The 22,198-nt window shown below is 42.6% G+C and overlaps 1 protein-coding gene across 1 annotated transcript in view; it reads left to right on the top strand.

Moving 5' to 3' along the window:
- CAD (carbamoyl-phosphate synthetase 2, aspartate transcarbamylase, and dihydroorotase) overlaps positions 1-22,198 on the top strand; it is a gene marked incomplete in the record, with an annotated part of 2,299,829 nt that overhangs the window by 1,774,169 nt on the left and 503,462 nt on the right. Inside the window, 1 exon segment of the mRNA XM_044075466.1 lies at positions 15,856-16,046. Coding sequence (XP_043931401.1) covers positions 15,856-16,046 — 191 coding nt within the window.

Raw genomic sequence — 22,198 nt, 5'->3', positions numbered from 1 at the left:
GTGACAACAATCTCCCGTATTCTCCATATGTCTGGACTGTGGGGTACGTTTGCAAGATGGAAGCCTTTTCTTACACAGAAAAGCATTCAGGCCTGGCTAAAATTTGCAAAACAATACATCAAGTCTCACAAAGCATGTGGGGGAAATGTGTTATGGTCTGATGAGACCAAGAATTAACTTTTTGTCCACAATTCCAAAAGGTATGTTTGGCGCAAAAACAACACTTCGCATCACCAAAAGAACACCATCCCCATGGTGTGAAGCATTGTGGTGGCAGTATCATGCTTTGGTGGGATGCTTTTCTTCAGCTTGAACTGGGGCATTAGTCAAGGTGGAGGGAATTATGAACAGTTCCAAATACCAGTCACTTTTAACCCAAAACCTTCAGACATCTGCTAGAAAGCTGAAGATGGAGGAATTTCACCTTTCAACACTACAGTGACCCGAAGTATACATCCATATCAACAAAAGAAAGAAAGGTTTCACCAGAAGAAAATTTAAGTTTTGGAATGGCCCAGCTAGACCCCAGACCTAAATCAATTAGAAAATTTGTGGGATGACCTGAAAAGGGCTGTGCACAAAAGATGCCATCACAATCTGACAGATTTGGAACACTTTTGCAAGGAACAGTGGGCAAATTTTGCCAAGTCAAGGTGTGCCATGCTGATAAACTCCTACCCAAGAAGACTGAATGCTGTAATTAAATCAAAAGGTGCGTCAACAAAGTATTAGTTTAAGGTTGTGCACACTTACACAACCAGCTTATTGTACGATTTTTGTTATTTTTTTTCCCCCCTGACACATTTGTTTGTTTTTCAATTGAAGTGTACAGGTTATAGGTCACATTAAAGGTGGGGAAAGTTTTGAAGTGATTTATTGTGGTCTCTCTTTTTCAGCCTGGCATTTTAACAGGGGTGTGTACACGATTTGTCCAAATGGAAGAGAGTTTCTGTCTGGTACCTCTCTTGCCATCAGGATCTTGTATCTGTGGAGGTTCTTCTAGTCCTGTCTTGTATGTGTGATCTGCTCCATGCTGGATTGGCATGTTCTTCAGGTAAAGCTCGTATATCAGCAGTCTCAGCTTGAATGTCCTTGAATCCTCCTCTGGCTTCCATCTTTGAGGTCAAGACTGTTTCTTAAAGGCATCCTTCATATTAGGCCTCTCAGGAAGCGTATTCCACCTTCCAGGACCTCAGTTTTGTTGTTGAAAAATTGACTGTAGCTCCTTTTGAGCCTGCTGCTTTCAGCTTTATTACAACATTGTACTCTGACGGCTGTTCTTTTCTTGGCTCTTACTTTGGCCAAGAGAGTTTCTGAACTTCAGGCTGTCATGGCTGTTCCTCCTTTCTTATTTTTTTTTTACATGGAAATGTGGTCTCTTTGTACTAATCCTTGGTCAGTGAGTTGTCCCTTAATCTGTTCATTTGCCTTCCTTTTTTTCCTTCTTTGCAGTTTGCCAGTGAGAGAGTTTTTCACACCTTGGACTTGCATGGACAGCTTAGATATTATTTGTATAAAACTCAAGTTATTTGCAAATCTGAGCATCTATTCTGTTTCTCTTCATCCCAGGTCTTTGGGTTTAGCTATTTCTAAGCAGACCATCTGTTTCTAGATTTCTAAAGCAATTTCTTTGTTCCATTCATGGCAACAATCTGTCTTCATTAAAGGCTCACCCTACTAGAGCATTTGTTTCCTCTGGTGCTTTTTTCAAAGTGCTGGATACCAGTTTCATACCCGAGTCTGCTGCTTGGTCTTCAGGCCAAAACCCACTACACATCCATAAACCCATGAGCAAAATTGGTCAAAACCTCTATAGCTACTATCCTACCATCTCCTGGAACAAACTCCCAGTGGAGATTCAATCTCTTAAACAACCAGAACTATTCAAATCCGCTGCCAAAGACTTCCTAAAAAGCCACTGGATATGTCACTGTACTCACTGGTGGGTTTATGGGCGTGGTGAGAAGAGATGATTCGCTGTGGCGACCCCTAACGGGAAAAGCCGAAAGAGAATGATGATGACTCACCCCCCTTAAACTGTCATCCTTTCCTATCTGTATTTCCCTGTCAGCCTTCTACTGGTTTCTTTCCAATTTTACAGCCATCTATCTTCCTCCCGCCATCTATCTTCCTCCCTTAACATGATTATTGTCTCTTACTCCCTCTTAAAACACCTTTCCTAATAATACCTCCTGCGTATTTTGTCTTATTACAACTAACTGGCTGTATCTACAACTATAGCCTTATTTTTCTCTCAATGTTAATATATTTTTAAATGTAAACTCCATCACCCTATATGTTTTGTATGATTGTATTTTTTTCTGTAATTTGAACTTTAGATTTCCTTTTGTACATTTTCAGCTCATGTATTAAGTCCTTTTGTTTATATACTCGTGTGCAAAATTTTAAATGTAAATATTGTGCAGCTTTTCTCTCCAGGCCTCCGCAGAAAAAAGGCTATCAGCTCAGCTGGACAAACCTAGTCAACAAATGTAAAATAAAAAAATAAATTCTGTTCATACCTTCAAGGGCTAGTTGGCTTTGTCAGGATATCCTACATAGGTTTCTTAAGGGTTCTTCAGTGCCAATCCTCCGAGGATTTCTCTTGAGCTTGTGTACTCTCCCTTATGTTAGGAATGCTGCAACGGTGATATGGAAGGACATAGTACAGTTGTGTAAAATCTTACTGTAACAGTAGATACCCTTTTCACTGTTGCAGTGTTTGCTCCCTCCCTCCTGCCCCCTCTGCTCTGGCCTGTTTTCCTTCCCCTCCCTTTTCTCTTTTTTCTGGATACACTTGTTGTCGTCCTTGTTCCTATGTTTCAGTACTCTTGTGGGATTTCCCACCTCAGGCGACCCATACGTTGGCTCCTATAGAAAAGCTTCAGCTTGGCAGTTGCATCTGCGTGGGATGTCACACGTAGAGCCATAAACCAGGGGCCTTAAATGTAACGTCTGCATGCACAGACCTCAGAACTTTTCAGCCGCAGACCGACGCATAGTGTGCTTCGTTCCTTCAGCGCAAACTTTTAAAAAGCTAAGTATCCCATTGAGTTTTTTTTTCTTCTAATTAACTTCCTAAAGCTTGGTTTGTTGTAGCAACTCATAACCAATGTCAGCAAAAAACAGTAAATGCCAATGCAGGTGCCAGATATCCCATAAAGACTTGCATGACCGCTAGGTTTTTTGCTTGGTCCGGGAGCTCTATCACAACTCCTGCTCCATTTGCCAATCCTTTGTACCCAAGACCCTTCTCAGCCGTCTGGCTGCCCTTAATATTTACTTGGAGAGCCCACGTCTTAAACGGCTAGCCCTTAGGATGGATCCTGCCTTGGATTCTTCAACAGAACCTCTGCATAAGAAGGTCAAGGTTTGCAGTCCCTCTACCTCTGCCAGTCCGCTACTGGATGCCCCGCCAGCTTCTGATTTAGGAGTTGAGGGACTTCAGCAGCGACCTTTGTAAAAGCCTTTTCTCAGTTGATGGCCGTCACGTCCCCGGAACCAACCCAGACCTCGACTACTGCCGAGGTCGAGGGGGAACCAGACTTAGCAGAGCCTCTGACGGGATCCCTCCTCCAGACTCTGCTCCCGTTAGACCATAATCTGACTCCAGGCCTACCCCTACACCAACCAAAAAGAAACAAAAAAAAAAACATATGACCTCTACCAAAGAAGGCCTACCTGACTGGCAGTCCTTCAGTTCTTCCTTGATGCAGGCCTTTATGGCAATTAGGCCTTCACACTCCTCCCCCACTGCTGTACCACTGCTAAGCCCTAGACCTGCTTCTGTTTCTTCTCTCCCTCCTCTGGCCCTCTCAGGACAGGGAAGAAGAGCAAGATGCCCATTACTCCTCCTCTGAGGAATCCATTTCTTACACCTCCCAAATTGCTTCACCTCAGGAGTACTACTCACCAGATGAATAATCTGTTGAGGGAGACTCTCCTCCGCACGATATTGCATTTGGTGAAACTATCACCAAAATGAACGGATATTTCAAATGGGATACCTCTCAATTGTCTGAAACTCAGAAGTATTTTGAACTTTTAAAAGTAGAATCTCCCTCCCCGTCTGCCATCCCACCTGTCATACCTGCATACTTGGATGCCTTTACCTCTGCATCACACACCAGATTCTCAGTCACCTGCCCCTAAGTGGCCAGCCTGCTTCTACAAGGTGCCTGATAATCAAAAATTCCTAGTCAAACCTTCCCTGGCAGACCCAACTGTGATTGCTACCTATCCTGATCAACAATTCAGACTCATTCCATCTTCCTTGCTCTTGCCCACTAACAAAGACAGCAAATCTATGGATAGGATTGGTAAAGAAGGGTCTATATCTCTTCCACTTTGGCTTTTATAGTCATCAATTATCAGACACATATGACCAAATATGCTTTGGACCTGGTTTCTCAAGCCTCTACCTTGCAGGCCACTACTCCTGACTGCCCTGCAAAAGCTGAAATTTCTTCTAAACTATCCCTGGCTGTCCAAGTAGCCAGACACTCAGTTAGATGCAGCTATGATGCTGCAGAAGCTTCTGCTCGCTCTGCAGCATCTGCTTCTGTTCTCAGGAGATATTCCTAGCTTAGACTTCAACACTTACCAAAAGACTAAGTTTAGATCTTGGATGCCCCCCTGGACCTCAGTTTTCTGTTTGGAAAACAATCTGCAGATCTTTTCAAAAACTTGCAAGAAAAGAGCAAGGAACTACAAGACATCAAACATTTGTTGGTGTCCCCCATCCCCAAATATTACAGGAACTACCCTGCCAAGGCCACATTTGTCAGACATAACCAACCTCTGTTGGAACTACCTCTTGCAGACCTAGAAGAGGCATCAGAAGACAAATCACTTCCAGGCCAGCTGCCCCACAGTCTCCTCCTAGGCAGCCTTTTCAAGACAGAGGAGGCCCCAACAATGTATGACTCCATTGCCCCCCTACCCCTCTCTGCCTGCCTCTCCCACTGCCTCCCCTTTTGGAAAAACATGATCACAGACAGATGGGTGTTGGCCATGTTTCAAAAAGGATACTTCCTCTCCTAGAAAGAAAAGCCCACCCCTAAGAGATGTTCCCTTTCCCCCTAGAAATCAGACGTCTCTTACCACAGGTCCTAACAGACCCCCTGAACTTGAGTACTATAGATCCTGTGCCCTCAGGTCTGGAGGGAAAAGGCTTTTAATCTCGACTGTTCCCGGTCCCCAAAAAGAACGGGCCATGGAGACCTATCCTAGACCTTTCCTTCTTAAATCTATTCTTAAAGGTACCCACCTTCAGAATGCTGTCACTCCCAAACCTCCTTCCTTTCAATACAACCAAGGCTTTCATGGCCACATTGGACCTCAAAGAAGCCTATCTGCACATGCACATACCCATCCTACCCTCCCACAGAAAATGTTTACGCTTCTCTGGACTCTCCTCTCATTTCCAATTTACTATCTTGCCCTTTGGTTTGTCACTGCCCCCAGGGTGTTCATAAAATACCTGGCTCCTGCCATTGCAGAACACAGGGAATTCAGATTTATCCCTACCTAGACGACATCCTGATCCTAGCAGACTGCAAAGAAACCCTTTCAGTCCATCTGCAATTCACCGTGTCCCTTGTACAAAATCTGGGGTTCACCCTCAACATCCCAAAGTCTTTCCTGACCCCAGAGCAAGACGAGATATTTCTGGGTTGCAGAATCAAAACAGACTTGATGAAAGCCTTTCTAGCCCAAGACAAGATCCGCTTCCTGACCTCCCATTTCAAAGCCCTGCTGCATTCCAAAGTAATAACTGCAAGACATTTCTTAAGGACCCTGGGCCTAATGACAGCCACCATCCCCTATACTTCCACTAGCCAGAATGCATATGCGAAAACTGCCGTGGTATCTAAAAAACATTTGGTCCCACCACCAGCATCCCCTAGAGCAAGAAATCTCACTCCTGCCCTGCCTGACGGCGGAGGTCAGCTGGTGGATTCACCAAGTCCAGCTCAACCCGAGCCTTCCCCTCCAGCCCACTCTCCCAACCCTGGTTATGCATACAGATGTGTCAGACTCAGGATGGGGAGCCACTTGACATCCTACAGGGTTCAGGCAACATGGCACCCTTCGTTAAAGGCCAAAACACATCAATGTGAGAGAAATTACAGCAGTCCTCCTGGCTCTAAAAACCTTCAGTTGCCTACTACTACCAGGTGTTCTCCAAATAATTACAGACAACACCACAGTTATGTGGAACCTCAACAAACAGGAGGAACAAAAGCGTTACCACCTGTGCAGACTAACCTTTCTGATATGGGATCTAGCCTCTCGCCACAACTTGTCCCTGCAGGCATCCTACATCCCCTCGCAGGACAACAAACAAGCAGACCTTCTAAGCAGGACATCCTTTCCACAGCACGAATTAATGCTTGACAGGACAGTCTTCCTAGACATTGTCCACTGGTGGGGCACTCCTCAAATAGACCTGTTTGCCTCCCCCCAGAACAGACAACTGCAGACCTTCTGTACCAGTACCTACTCCCCTGTAGTTTGGAGAGTAGATGCTTTCCGCATTTCTTGGAAGGGGAAGTTTCTATATGCCTTTCCTCCCGTTCCACTAATTCAGAAAGTCTTCCTGAAAATCAGAAGAGGCAAACCAAAAATCTTGTTGGTGACTCCCTACTGGCCAAAACAGCACTGGTTCCCCCACTTCACAATCTAGCCAAGGGCAGTCACCACAAGTTACCCACAAGGTGGACCTTCTGACAGCAAAAGGGAACCCTCATCCACCCACACTTGCAGATGTTGTCACTGACACTGTGGATGATGAACTTTTAATTCCCTTCAGGCACCACTACTCAGAGAACGTGCTTTCAGCCTTGAGGGAGGCCAGGAAACCTACTACAAGAAAATCATATCTAGCTTAAATGGGAAAGATTTTCAAAATGGTGTCGGGACAAAGGAAGGGACCCATTCATTGCATATCCCCCCCCCCCCCAGTTCTTGCATGTGTGTGTCAACTAGTAAAAGGTGGACTTTCATACTCTTCAGTAAAAGTTCACCTTTCCACAATCTCAGCGTGCCTACCACTAGACCCTTCCTTACTAGCCAGGCTTGATGTTAAGCTTTTTTTAAAAGGGGTCTTAACACATTAGGCCACCAAGAAAGTCCATCCCACCACCCTGGGACCTTAACTTCATTCTGGAAAAGCTAACCCAGCACCCATTCGAACCTTCTGGGGCAACTACTCTACAGATGTGTACATGGAAAACTTTACTGTTAGTGGCCATAACTTCAGCCAGAAGGGTGTCAGAACTACAGGCCTTAATGGCTTGCCCCCCTTACACTACTTTCCACAAGGATAGTGTAACACTAAGAACTAACCCCTCCTTCATGCCTAAAGTGGTCAACGATTTGCCTCCAAAATTGTTTACCATTAACCTGGTTTGCTCCTGCATCCCAATGCACACATTTGTATTTGAAAAAATATTACAAAGTATGTAATACAGTATTTAGTCGCTGCCTTCTTAATGAAATATTGTTGAAAATAAAGCTACATAGGCTTAATGCTGTAAAGCCAGTCCTTTATTTTTTAGCTAAATACTGATAGCTTGAATAACTGTTCTCTTAGTAACTATTTGACATACTGCCATATAAAGTGAATAGAATACTGCAAATTCTGTTGTACATTTAATGAAATGTCTTTTAATTTTTGACTGCATGCTCTGTAGCTAACAAACTTTTTCCCTCACTTTCTCCTTTGACTCTCCCCCGCCTGTAACAGCCTTCTGTTTGCTACACCTCCCTACCTGCTGACCTGAATATATCTAACTGGACGCCCAAGAAATATAATCTGTCCTACGTGTTAGCTCTCCAGCTCCTTGGGGGACCTTACTCTGAGACAGTTAAGAAGTATGTCATGCTACGACTTATAAACCATCTGTATTAAACTTAAAGCAAATTGTTTTCTTTACAGTGAGGATAACCTCTTAGGTAGGTCTGCCAGCAGCCAACCCCCCAATCTGGCTTTTTTCACTCTAAATTAACTGTTCCTTTGGTCCGTACCTTCTCTATATCATAGTAATCTCATCCTCCCCCCTCCCTCCCTGGCCTTACACACTTTTAGGAAATCATTGTTACTGTAATCCAGAGACTGTCCACCAGGTGGCGCCCTACATTAGCCCCTGTAAACCTATCCTTTCTCACTTACTAACAACTCCCTCTCCAACCTTCTCTTGACTGACTAAGTCTTCCTCTCCCCCTGAACTTATCCATCTTTATTCACTCTTTACTCCCCATACACATATACCTCTCTCAGCACCATAACATTTCCCCATACTGTATTACTCGCATACTTACCTGCATATCTTTCCTTACTGATTGTTGTCCTGACAAACTACTCTGGTGCCTCGGTTATTCTCCTGTCTTCTGCTGTCTTAATCTCTCTTTGCCTTAACTGATAATCCCCTGTCATTTAATCCATCCACCTCTCCCCCTACTCCCCTACTTCATTCCCCTTTCCTTCTATATACACTATCCGACTATATCCTTGTTCCCCGTACTTACCTGTCTGCAAACTTCACTCCACTGATAGGTTCTCTTTCTTCCCTTGCCTTCCTTGGCTCTACCCGCTCCGTTCACCCTGCGGGCTCACTCCGCTCCCGTACCCTGCCCCCAATTCCCACCCGCACCCAGCACCTCTACCTTTATTCCTCACAAACCACACCCACTTATCCAATTACCCAATCATTCTCCATTCCCTCAAAACACCCATTCTCTTATCCCGCCCACTTTAATCTTAAATTACCCCACCTATCCAAATACCTTCAATTACTCTATTAACAAACAATCTTTAACTACTACCATATCAAAGACAACTCTACTTCCCACTCCATTCTCTAAAATAAAAGACCTACCAGCATCACAACACATACAATCACTCTATAATTCGCAAATTGTTTTAGTAATCTACTTAACAACTCGTCACCTCATCTCATAATGCTTTCTAAACCTTTACTCATCTCCCTTCTACTACTACTACTCCTACAGTTTTCCTTTATTCTCTACCTCACCCAACCCACTAATATCTACCACTCACAATCCATCCACATAACTAACCATCTTACCTCATCTCTCCAACACTCGTACACCCCAATTTCACCACACCTATATCCCATAAAAAAATGTACTTTTTCCATACAAACTTCTAACCTCGCATAGACATTATACTCCCATAGTAACTAGCAAATCTTCCACAATCATAAGGGAGCCCAATGTATACTCTAAACTTTCCAATAACCTCTCTAACCCTATCCTACATCTAATCACCACCCTATTATCTGGAGATATCCATCCTAACCCAGGTCCACTCACCTCAACAACTATGAACAAGTCCATACTACTTACCTCTTTAAACTCCCAAAGCATAGTCAACAAAATCCCAAACCTGCATGCCTGGCTCACACACAATAAACCTGACATCCTATCCATCTCAGAAACATGGTTAAAACCTCACATAAAAGACTCTGAAATTATCCCACCCAACTATTCTATCATTAGAAAAGACAGATCTCATAAAAAAGGGGGTGGTGTAGCTCTCCTATACTTATCCTCACTATCAGTTACTCCCTATAATAAACCCACTCCCCACTTAAAAATGCTGAATTACTACTAACATTACTCCAAATAAACAAACACAAGCATATATGTATAGCCTCCCTCTACATTCCCCCAAGTGACAATATTTCTACACTTGAAGACATTCTCTCCTGGCTCTCCACCGACATCAGTAATGAAACAATAATCCTAGGAGACATGAATATCAATTGGGCCTCCATTCGGTCTCCCTCTAACCCACTTAACATTAACCTCTACAACTTCTCTCAGCTCATCAACTCTGTAACCCGTCCCTCAAAAAACCTCTCCAGTGGCATTACCCTAGACTGGATCTTAGTCTCTCACCCTCATTATTACTCTGACAGCGGTACTCGCCCCGATCCTCTTAGTGACCACTTACCCACCTTTATACACCGACTACCCTTACCCCTTCATCGTACTCATAACTTTATTACCACATGTAACCACAAAAACTTTGACCCAACAGCTTTTTCTAACTCTCTAAAAGCAATAAATTGGAACAGCCTAAAAACACTTCCTGTAGATAATGCAGTTGCCCATTTCAGCACAACCTTCTTAACACCTCCTAGACCACCACACTCCCCTAAGAACAAAAAGAATAAAGACCAAAACTGCCCCTTGGCTTACCAAAAATACACTTGCTACAATGCGACACAGAGACAAACTCTGGACTCAATACCAAAAAAATAGGACCCCCCTCATCCATAATGAATATAAAACACTTCAAAATAAAGTAAAAAAGCTCATCATCACTGATCAACAAAATTACTTTCTCCTTACTCCAAAACAACAATAAAACAAACCCTCAGAAATTCTGGAAAGGCATCTCCACTCTCCTACATCCCAGTAAACCAGACACCCCCACCCCAGACCCAAATGCTTCCGATACAGACCTGGCTACTCGATTTAACTGTTTTTTTATTGACTCTGTATCCAAATTAACCTCTTCCTTCTCTAACACTACTACTCTTTCCCATTTACCCCCACCCTTGTCTACTTACCCTCCACCATCAACCACTAGTGCACCCCTTCTCCCATCCTCCAACTCTACACCCTCCTCCTCTTACTCCACTCTCCCTCCCTCCTCATCACCCCTACCCCTAGATACCCCCTCCTCCCACTCCCCACCTTTCTCTTTAAAACCCATACCCACATCTACCATAAAAAAACTCCTTCTAAAACTGAAGCCTGGTTCAAATGCTCCTGATAATATTCCTCCACAATTCCTGAGCATAGCTGCAGAAGCAATTGCCCACCCCATTAGTATTTTAATAAACCGCTCCATCCAAGAAAGCATAGTACCCCTAATTTGGAAAAAGGCCTTTATCATACCCCTGCATAAAGGAGGCAACAACAACAATGTGACTAATTTCCGGCCCATCGCTATCCTGTCTCCCATCTCTAAACTCCTTGAAAAGTGTATCCAATTACAACTCCTACCATATCTCATTGATAACCACCTACTAACTCCCACATAACATGGTTTCAGACCAGGCCACAGTACTATGACAGCCCTCCTCTCCTTCCTGGAAACTGTAAACAAAGCCCGAGACTCGGGTCATACTGTTTCTTCCCTTTTTCTGGATCTCACTAAGGCCTTCGACACCATCTCCCACAACCTTCTTCTGTCTAAACTCTCTAAGCTTAACCTATCTCCGTCCTCTCTGAACTGGTTCTCTAGCTACTTATCCAACAGATATCAAGCAGTAAAATGGAAAAAGGCAACCTCCTCATTCCTTAATACCTCAACTGGAGTTCCTCAAGGTTCCATATTGGGTCCCCTCCTCTTTAATATATTTATTAATGACTTCCGCAACTCTATCCCTTTCTCTAATATCATCCAATATGGAGACGACTCTACCATTATTTGCTCAGCCACTTCTATCCCCACACTTCTAAAGCTAACTCAAGATGCTTTTTCTTCCACTGAACAATGGATAGAAAAAAATTACTTAGCACTCAATGCTTCTAAAACCAAATTAATGGTATTTACTCCCTCTAGAGTCACCCCTTTCAACAAAAACACATTTTGTGTTACTAGTCATAACAACACAACCCTGGAACTGGTATCAGAGACCAAGCTACTTGGCATCCAAATTGACAATCAGCTTAAATTTAACTCCCACATACAACTAAATATAAAAAAAACATAAAAAACTAGGCATGCTTTATCGACAAAATCATTATCTTACACCCACCACTAACCTCACCCTCTCTACATCTTTTCTCATTTCCTCCCTCCTCTATGGTGCCCCACTCCTGACTAATCTACAATCCTCTCTGAAAACTCAACTGTCTTGTTGCTACAACAAAATCGCCAAGTTCGCCACTAGCCATAAGTCTTCCACTCACCACTGTTCCTCTCTCCACAAACTAAAATGGCTAGAGCTACCCAATCAGCTTATCTATACCCAGCTCACTCTAGCACATAAGCTCATTGTCAACCCCTCACTCTGTCCCTCCCTTTCCTCTGCATTTAAAATGCACCTACCTGACAGTGCTAAGGTCTAACAACCAAAATCTTCTAGAAGTGTACAAACCAGCTCGTCCCCCAGGCAAACACCTCCTATCCTTTAGTCTAGCACAACTCTGGAACTCCCTACCACCATCCATTCGTACTACCCCTAGCTACTCTATCTTCAAAAAAACTCTCCACTCACATCTAGTAACCCAATGGGAATGCTCCTGCTGCCACCCTACATAACTTACTCTGCAAATTTTCATATTCTCTTCCCTTCAATAGCATTCTTCCTTTTCATATATTCTTGTAAATTAATTTCTAAATGTATGTAATTCTTACCCACACCTCTATCTGCAAGTTTACCACATGTATTATCGATCCTGTATATGTCTACTAATTATTCCCATAATATTCTGTATTATCTGTTCATTCATCACTAATCTAGACCGTTTGTAGTATTTGTCCTTGTCTAAATTTCTGTAGTATACTTTCAATCTATGACATATAGTAATGTTAATAGTTTATGGTCCCTCTAGTTTATAACACATGTAAGCCTATAATCTACATCATATAGTAACCTTGATTTGTTTATGGAGCTTTTCTCCCTAGGTCTAATTCCTGTTGTATATTTTCAGTCTATGACATATAGTAATGTTAATAGTCTTTGGTCTGCTCTATTTTATAACTCATGTAAGCTTATAATCTACATCATATTGTAACCTTGATTTTTATGGAGCTTTTCTCCCCAGGACTCCATTGAAAACGGGTTCACTTTGGCCCAATGGACTATCCTGGTAAACCAACTGCAAATAAATAAATAAATAAACCAGTCTATTAATCTACCCACTTTCTACCCCTTTTCCACCAATGCAGGGTAGAGGATACTTTACTCCCTGGATGTACACAGACAGTTAAGATTTTACCTGGACAAAACAAAATCCATTAGAAAATCCAATCAACTCTTTATTTCCTTCCACCCCAGGGCCCTGGGCAAGGCAGTCTCCAAACAAACCATTGCCTGTTGGATCAGGAAAACCATTTACCTCCGTTACTTACACTTTGGCAAAAAGCACCCATTGGGGGTAAAAGCTCATTCCAGCAGGGCAACAGAAGCCTCCAAAGCCTTTCTCAAAGGCCTGGACACCGCTTCCATTATGGAAGCGGTGACATTGTCCACCATTCACACTTTCACCAGACACTGCAAGTTAGACAATGCCTCCAGAGCATGGGCAGGGTTTGCCAGGGCAATCCTACAGGGCTTTGTAGAATCAGCCTCTTCATCCTCCACCCTTCCTTTCAACTAAGCTGTGGTACTCTCCCACAACAAGAATACTGCAACATAGGAATAGAAGGACATAGACTAGTTGTGTAAAATCTTGCCATAACCATAGATGTCTTTCTCTTCCATGTTACAGTATTCCTTCCCACCCACCAAAACCCCCTTCTCCTTGCTCAGTCCTATGAAAACCACATGAGGGCTCCATGGCCGTATGCCTGTCATCACTGGCATCTCCTCCTGCTGGGCTTTCAAGTTCTGAGGTCTGTGCATGCAGATGTCACATTTAAGGCCACTGGTTTATGGCCCATGTGTCACGTCCCACGCAGCTGCAACAGCCAAGCTGAACCTTTTGTATAGGAGGCGACATAAGGGTCGCCTGAGGCAGGAAATCCCACAGCAGAAATACTGCAACATTGAAGAGAGGGAGGGACATCTATGGTTATGGTAAGATTTTACACTATTCTTTCCTCCTGATCCCTAGGGGCATCTTTTCCAGGTAGAGCTTTTAAGTTCTGAAGTATGTGGGCGTATATGTCACGTTTAAGTCCTTCTTTGTTTGGCGAGCATACGGGTGAGGTATGGTGCCAGTAGAAAGTAAAAGCTTTGTTATACTGGCCGGATATTGGGCTGTCCTTGGCAGGAGATCCCTTATGTTAAGAATACTGCAACAATGAAGAGAAGGACTTCTGTTATGGTAAGATTTTACACAACTGTATTTTCTGCAGGTTACAGTAATTTACCATTTTTAAAAACATTCTAAGGAATGGATAATGACCCTCCAGTTATACAAATATTTTAATTTCATGGTTGCAAGATTGTTTCTAAAACAGAACATATAAAATATATTGCTTTTTTTAGGTGTTTTTGTTGATACTTTTATATATCTGTATCTAGAAAAGAGAACTTTAACTTTCTATTGATTTAAATAGTGGGAACAGTTATATTTTACTTTCAACTGCATCCTTTTTTTTTTTTGTTAAACTTGTATAATGTCGCAGTGGTACGGCGGTAGCATTGTTACCTCTCAGTAAGAGGTTCTCCTGTTCGATTCTCGGCGTGGCTTGGGAGAGCCTTCTGTGTGGAGTCTGCATGTCCTCCCCGCGGTTGGGTAGCATTCGAAAGACATGTCTGCGTAAATGGGCGTGCCTTCTTTGAAGGTTGGGCGTCGAGCTGGCACCTCGGCGTTTCATAAAAATCTACTGCCAATCATTAGCGGACCGGAGTTCCTCTGTGGCGACCCCTTACCGGGAAAAAGCTGAAAGACAAACATTAGTTTACAAAGCTCAAGCGTCCCTTACTGATCACATCTATAAAATGGATGTGCAGAACAATGCATACCTGAGTTAGTTGTATGCGCTCAAAAACCATTAAAAGAAATTGTCAAAGTGCAGTTTCTGAGGTCATAGTCATCTAACTGATGAAAAATGTGTTTTGAAGAAGAAACGTATAGCCTTGGCAAACAAATTTTGTTAGAGGATATTCAGTAGGTTTAGTTGAGGGGTGTACTGAGGGGAAGTTGAGAGACTTGGGAGCGTCAAATATAATGCTTGCAGACCAGAAGTTGTTGAGGAACAAGGGGCAGTCCTAATGACCATTTCAGCGTGGTGGTGCTGATAAAATCTTCTGTGGATAGTAAGAGCATTAAGAAGGCAATTGAATGCAACTAGAAAACTCCTTGGCTTCCCAGATATAAAGATAGGAAAAGCTCTTATCTTTGTCAGAAAGAGACATTAACTTCAGATATTTTTCAGACCAGACTAAATAGTCTGTCAGCTTTTGTAACTTCCAAACACTGTGGGCCATATAAATATTTTGATTGCAGTTATTGCAAATTCATTGCAGGTCAAGGTTTATTTACATTGCTTGCTGGACTGCACACAATATGAAGCTTTTCATATTGGTATAGCTATACAGGGAATTGTATCACCGAATCTAAGAAGACATGCATACACTTGAAATCTGTTATTTTGGCGATGCTCTCGAAGCATATCAATGCATGTAGTAATACAACAATTTTTTTTTTTCAGTTGATTAAATTAAAAACTGTTGTATTAGATTTTATGGTGGGAAAGAGCTGGATTTGAAAGAATATTCTTGGCAATTAAGATTGGATGTTTGCCATTGCCCCGGGCTGAATAATAAAGAACATTTAGAGTGTACTTAAAACAGAAGAGGGTGAGGTGTTGATCATGTGATCAGTCACATGATTTGTGGTTAGAATATTTTAATGTGTTAATGATTGTGGTACTTCACTCTGAAGGAGTTTCTTTGCAGGGACAAGGCTACTTATGAAGTTGGTGTGCTTTTATGTTTAGCTTCGATGCTGCTATGTAGAAGATGTTTCAGACTTGACATAACCTACACAAGACAAAAATGCTTTAAAAAAGTTTTTTTTTTTTTTTTTTTTTTTGCTTTTGCAGTTAGTAAAATTGTATACTTTGCAGATTTCCTTTCTTTATCTTGTGGTCCCAACTTTTAATTTGTTTTTTAATTAATTTTTGTATTTCCCCAGCACCTCATACGGTAGAAGAGAAGACTGGAGAGAGGCCACCACCAGGCTATCCTGGCCTGGAAACCATGCTACCATTGCTGCTGACTGCTGTCAGTGAGGGTCGTTTAACTGTTGAAGACATAGTTAAGCGTCTGTATGAAAATCCACGCAAGATCTTTTCTCTGCCTGTTCAGCAGGAAACGTACATTGAGGTAAGGCTCTTCATTTTTTTTTAGTTGTCAACATTTTGTACATAGAATGCATAGATGCTTTGAAATAAGTAGATGGATTTGCTATCTTCATCTGTATAGCCATCAGGAAAAGTAGAAATGGATCTTGACAGCAGCTCAGTGTACATGAAGTGGGTGCTTAAAGGAAAACTCCACCTTTGCCTGCAGTTTAATTAGGTTGCTTTTCTTCCTACTGTAGGAGTCCAGTACATTGTAGGTACCTGAAACCTGCTTGTACTTTATAAAACTTTCATTTCCTCACTTTGGTATCAAAGGAAGGTGAAGACCACCCACTTTTTTAAGCTCAACTTCTGACGTAAGTTGCAGAGGAGTTTGTCTACACCTGTATGGCGTACCACAGACAGACAGATTTGTAGTCAGGAGCTCAGGCTGCTGTAAACAAGACACAGAGGTGAGAAACTGTTTTCCATTGTCTTCATTGTAGAAAGGAAGAGAACTTAAAGTGATTCACAGCTGATTCCAATGTAGCTATGCCTTTCATAGCAAAACACAGCAATTAGATTAGTCAGGTTCAGTGGCAGTTGTCACCGCTTGACAAATTTACATAAGCAGCATAACAATATTAAAATGCTTCATAGGTTAGTACTAGGCTAACTGCCCTTTCAGGCTATTTTAAGCCTAGCCAGTTTACCTCGTGTGAGAATCAAACCCTGCAGCTTGTGTCTGTAAGGTAAACACTTTAACCTTTATGCTAATCTCCCACCAAGCTTTAAAGTTTAAATGTTTGTTGTTTATACTACTTTATATTTTAAAATGACTTGAATAGTTTCAAAAATGTCTGACGTTTATAGAAAAGTCAGAAAATATTTTTTCTTGTAAAGTATCAGCACATTTCCCCATAGTGTAGGAGGGAGGGGCTGTTAATTCATCTTGGACTAGAAATATACTTTTGAGCAAAGGCCTGCAGTTTAGTAACATACCCCTCAACTGTCCAGATTTTTACCTCCTATTTTTGGTCCGTTCATTGGTAGGTACTAGGCTATCGGCCCTGGGGCCTCATACAAGCCCAGCCAAAAAGATACCCTGACTTTTGCCACCCAAGAAAATTATTTTCCTGTGCCAATCACTTGCAAATCACTGAGAACTACAGTCAGAAAATAATGACAGACATTTGAGTTTCAGGCTTCATACCCTTCAGAAAATTCATGCTAATGCAAAACCTGTTATTCCATAAACTTTCTAAGCTTATAAGAGCTCTATTTAAAAAGTGTCCCTATTTTTCTGGCTTTGTCCAGATTTTTTGCTCTAAAAGGTTGAGAGGTATGTTTAGCAACTGTTTTGGTTGCAGCTGTACACTTCCTTAGTATACTGTAAAACAAGCCCTGAGAGAGACAAATGAGGGCAATTCAAGAAATAAAAGCAACAGCCCTGGTACAGACAGTATATAAGATGACCGTGATTGACACTAATCCCATTGTATGTTAGTGGAATTGGGAATACACCACTACTTATGTCTAGCATGACTCGTATAAAGCAGACTTGAAATGGATTATGGGAAAGAGACTTGAAGAAAAATAAGATCATGTTAATATATCAAGCCCCATTGACAGCCATTTTGCCGAAAACATTGGAAGTCAATAAGAAGCAGTCATTAATTTTGAAATCTTAAAATAACTCAAAACAGAGAGAGAGTGGAATAAATATTTTTTTTTTAGTTCTGAGGTGGAGTTTTCCTTTAAGTTTAGTAAGAATGTTTACAACTTTTTTCTTTAGAGTTGAAAGGCAAGGGCTGGCAGTTTTCAGACAAACCTCCATCTAGATTACCGGCTGTATTGCCTTTTGCCATCAGGTGGCTCACTGCCCACTGAATGTGCTGTGTTCAGAGACCACTGGAGTAGAGGCATACTTGCTTCCAGTATGTTTTCAGTGGCATATCTGCATCACGTGTACATTGTCTTTGACTCGCACCGTTACCAAGCAGTACTGTCTCAACCATGATCATGTAGGTTTATCAGCAGTATTTTTATTGGTTTTCATCTGACCAAGCTAGGATTGTTGGTCTTGCTCTGTTGAAGGGAACTGTCTTCGTGATTTATTTTAAATTTTATCTTGGGTTCATACCTAACAGATCTAGAAAGTGAATTGCAATGTTTTTGTTAAGCTTTTTTTTTTTTTTTTTTTTTTTTAAGTACAGACGGCCATGTTGGTGCAGTGGTTAACGTTGCCGCCTCACAGCAAGAGGTTCTCCGATTTGATCCTCGGCTGAGGTGCCTTCTGTGCGTAGTCTGCATGTCCTTCCTGTGGTTGTGAGAGTTTCTTGCAGGTGCTCCGGTTTCCTCCCACATTCCAAAGACATGCTGTAGGTGGATTGGACACTCTAAATTGGCCCTAGGTGTGCGTGCGTGTGTGCGCCTTCTGTGGAAGGTTGGGAAACTCCACTGCCAATCATGAGCAGACAGGTGATCTGCTGTGGCGACCCCTAACCAGGAAAAGCTGAAAGAAGAGGAAAACTGTTCTTATCACAGAGGTGCTACATGTTCTGTAGTTGGAGAACCCTTGCTTGCCCCCCACCCCATTTTAATAATGTAGGCGACCAATTTTTTTTGTTTTGTTTTTTTTTTTTTTTTTTGCTACTAGATTTCAAGATGTGTACTTGCTCAGTGGTTTGGAGGCAAACAGAGGTTCAGGATCCAGTCTTTCATGCCTGAGGTGGCATGACATCATCATGTGACACTAACAATTGGTGCCAGAGTCGTGGACTAAAACTCAATGCATATAAATGTGTCATAGTACCCTTTGGAAAGACAGCCACCTCTGGATATAAGCACATTGATAATACACCCCTAAAAGTAGACTCAGTGGTCAAGGATCTGGGATTGCATGCTGACAGTATCCTGATCTTTGACCACCACTTCTCTACTGTGGTGAGAAGTATCATTCTGTGTTGCACAACTTATAAGTAAAGACAATGTCATTCAAGTCCAAGGAGGTTGATGTTCCACAATGCAGCCTTCAGCATGTCCCTGACCAAATACTTGCAGTAGCTTGGGAGACCACAGAGGTGCCTCACACAAATAATTCAGGGAATAAACAAGTCCTGTACAGACCGTCTCAAAGCCCTATCCCTGTACTTGGTTTGTTGCAGTCTGTGCCTAACCTGCAGGCATCCCCTCATCCCACACTTGATCAGTTTGCTGCACATGTATAAAACAGCATAAAAAATACTCTTTCTAAGGGCATAAAGACATGTAGGGACGGTTATCTGTCTCAGATTACCCCTTCTCTGAAGCAGACTTCCCATCCATGTGAAGGAAAGCTCGTCTATAATCCTGTTTAAAAGTAACTTGGACCCGAGGATAGGAAATAGCAAATGAACCCCTGGTTTGTCACCTGTGTTCCTAATGGGCAGGGGCAGCCTGTGACCACTTGATCGGTATAAGCCTATGTAATAACTAAAGTTCCTTGGTATTAACACTTCAATATATTTTGGTAAATTTGGTGTAAGCTTGGCTAGGCTTAACAATGGCTCTTGGGCCTGCAGCCTAGTGACACCTGTCGAACCTATGCTGTATCCCCAGGATGCGTCTGCCTTGAGCAGAGGAGCATCCTATTGAAAAAAAAGGCCAAATTGTAGTGCAAGAGAGAATTGGTCTTAACTGCAGACATACCATTGACAGTCTCTGTGTAGATCAAATGATACCTGAAATGTGTATTGTTTTGAGGTCTTTAGCAGTGAGTGCTTGGTACACCCTCTTTTTCTGTATTTTTTATTTGGACAGCTTCTCACCCTGTTCGGTGTTGTTGCCTGTATGGAAGTTTGCATTTTTGTGTGCATTTACATATGCTTACCCTCCTCCCTCTTAGAGTGTGATGTTGTGTTTTGCAGTAGAAAAAGGAATGCACTTCCAACCACAGGAAGTAGACCAGCCACAGGAAATAGAGATTTCAAAATTTGATGGTGGTTTGGAATGAGAAAAGGAAGCCCTCACGTTTAAACTGAAATAGTCTCCACCAAATAGCCACCGTCTCAGTAGAATGTTTTCAGGGGAGTAGATATAGCTTCATCCCTTACTTGAAAGAGAGTCAAAGGGAACTTCATGAAAAAGAAGTTATGTAATCACCGTAACGTTCCATTTGAGTAGTTGTACTTCATTTGTCTTCAACCTGTGGGTATTCTGATCCGAATCGGACCTGAGATGGCTGCATCACTAGCATCTAATCCGAGCTCTAAGCTCCTCCCCTTACCCATAATGCTCCCCTGTCTCCCTCCTCTCAAATTGAGTTTACTGCTCAAGAAAACATACGCCCGACCCAATCAGACCTTACCACTAATGGCTCACAAATCTAAGCCAAACATAACCAGGAGAGCCACTATAGTGCTCCTCTCCCGTATACAAGGTTAGAACAATAGTAACAAGGTGAGGGGGAAGTGGGGGGATGGTTGAAGACAAATTAAGTACAACTACTCAGATGGAACATTATGGTGAGTACATAACTTCTTTATCTGAAGTAGTTTACTTCATTTGATCTTCAACCTGTGGGACAGAGTCCCCAGCTACCAACATCTGGGTGACCCTCATGTAAGGATATTCCGGAGCACCGCAGAGCCAGAAGATACCCTACTCCTCGATACAGTGTCCAGTTTGTAAAGAGATATGAAGGTATGAGATGAAGACCAAGTAGCTGCAGAACAAATGTCATCCAGTGACACCCTAGACCAAAAAGCCGCTGAGGCGGCCATGGACCAAGTGGAGTGGGCTTTCACCTGACCTGGAGGGGAAAGGACTCTGTCAGAATATGCTCGAATGATGCATTGAGAAATCCAGGGAGCAATGGTCACTTTAGAAATTGGCTTGCCCAGAAATGGTTTTGAATAGGAGACAAACTGATCAGATGTGCGAAAAAGATTTTGTTCTGTACATCCAGCAAGTATAACTTGTATTCACCTCTGTTTTGGAAATTTGGAAAGAAAACAGGAAGATTGATAGTTTGATATTGGTTTCTGAAGCCACCTTGGGAAGAAAGGAAGGATTCATGTGCAGGGAAACCCTGTCCTTATGAAAAACCATGTAAGGAACTTTAATGGACAATGCTTGAAGTTCCGATACCTTCCTAGCAGAAGTGATAGCCTCCAAAAAGGCAGTTTTCCAAGATAGATATTGTAAATTTACTGATGCCTCGGGCTCAAAGGGAGGGGAGACTAGAGCTTAAAGTTCAAAGGTGAGGTCCCATAGAGGTGTAGGATCTTTAAAAGAAAGGTGCCTTTAAGGAAGGTCTTGTAAAATCTGGAAGAAACCAGCAAAGCCATGTTTTCCCCCACATGCAAGAGATGGCAGCCAGTTGGACTTGAAAAACTAACACCTTGGTGAAAGATACCCGCTAGAAATTCCAGAACAGCTGAAATCTGTGCCGTAAACGGATCTAGGTCCCATTGAGAGGTCCATATAGACAACTGTTTCCACTTGCTCCGATATATTTTTCTGGTAGAACACTTGAGCCGCCACCAAAATGGTTTTAACCGGAGAGGATAAACTGGAACTTCTGATAATTAATGGAACTGGAGTAGCCAAGCAGTGAGTTTCAGACTGTCCAGGTCTGGGTGAGGAATCCCTGAGGGATGTGAAATGAGATCCGGAACCGGATCCGAGATCCATGGTGGAACTGCCAGGTGAGACCAAAGGGAGGGGAACCAGACTTTGTGAGGCTAGAATGGGGCAATGAGGATTACCGTGCTCCCCAATCTGCGAGCTTTCTGAAGAAACTTGGGAATGAGAGGTAACAAAGGGTAAGCATAAAGAAGACCCAGGAGGCCAAGCATGAACCAGTCCATCTCTGGGGTCTTCCCTCTGAGAGGGGTTCAGAACAAAGAACTCACTGCATTTCGCATTGGAAGGAGCTGCGAAGAGATCGCAGTAAGGCCGACCCCACTTGAGGAAGATCTGTGCTGCTATTGAAGGATTCAGAGACCACTCGTAAGGCATCAGAATAGTCCTGTTGAGCCTGTCTGCCAGAATATTGGACCTTCCCAGAATGTGTGTTGCCACCAGAAAGCGGCCAGTGGAAATCGCCCATTCCCACACTCATGCCTTCACAGCAAAGGGGATAAGATCTGGTTCTGCCCTGTTTGTTGATATACCAGACTACTGACACGCTGTCTGAATGAGTAGCAATTG

The sequence above is a fragment of the Protopterus annectens genome, chromosome 6.part1 (assembly GCF_019279795.1).
Source record: "Protopterus annectens isolate FY-2018-M chromosome 6.part1, PAN1.0, whole genome shotgun sequence".
NCBI lineage: Eukaryota > Metazoa > Chordata > Ceratodontiformes > Protopteridae > Protopterus > Protopterus annectens.
Note: the sequence above shows the minus strand (reverse complement) of the source record. Positions and strands in the feature narration are given on the sequence as shown.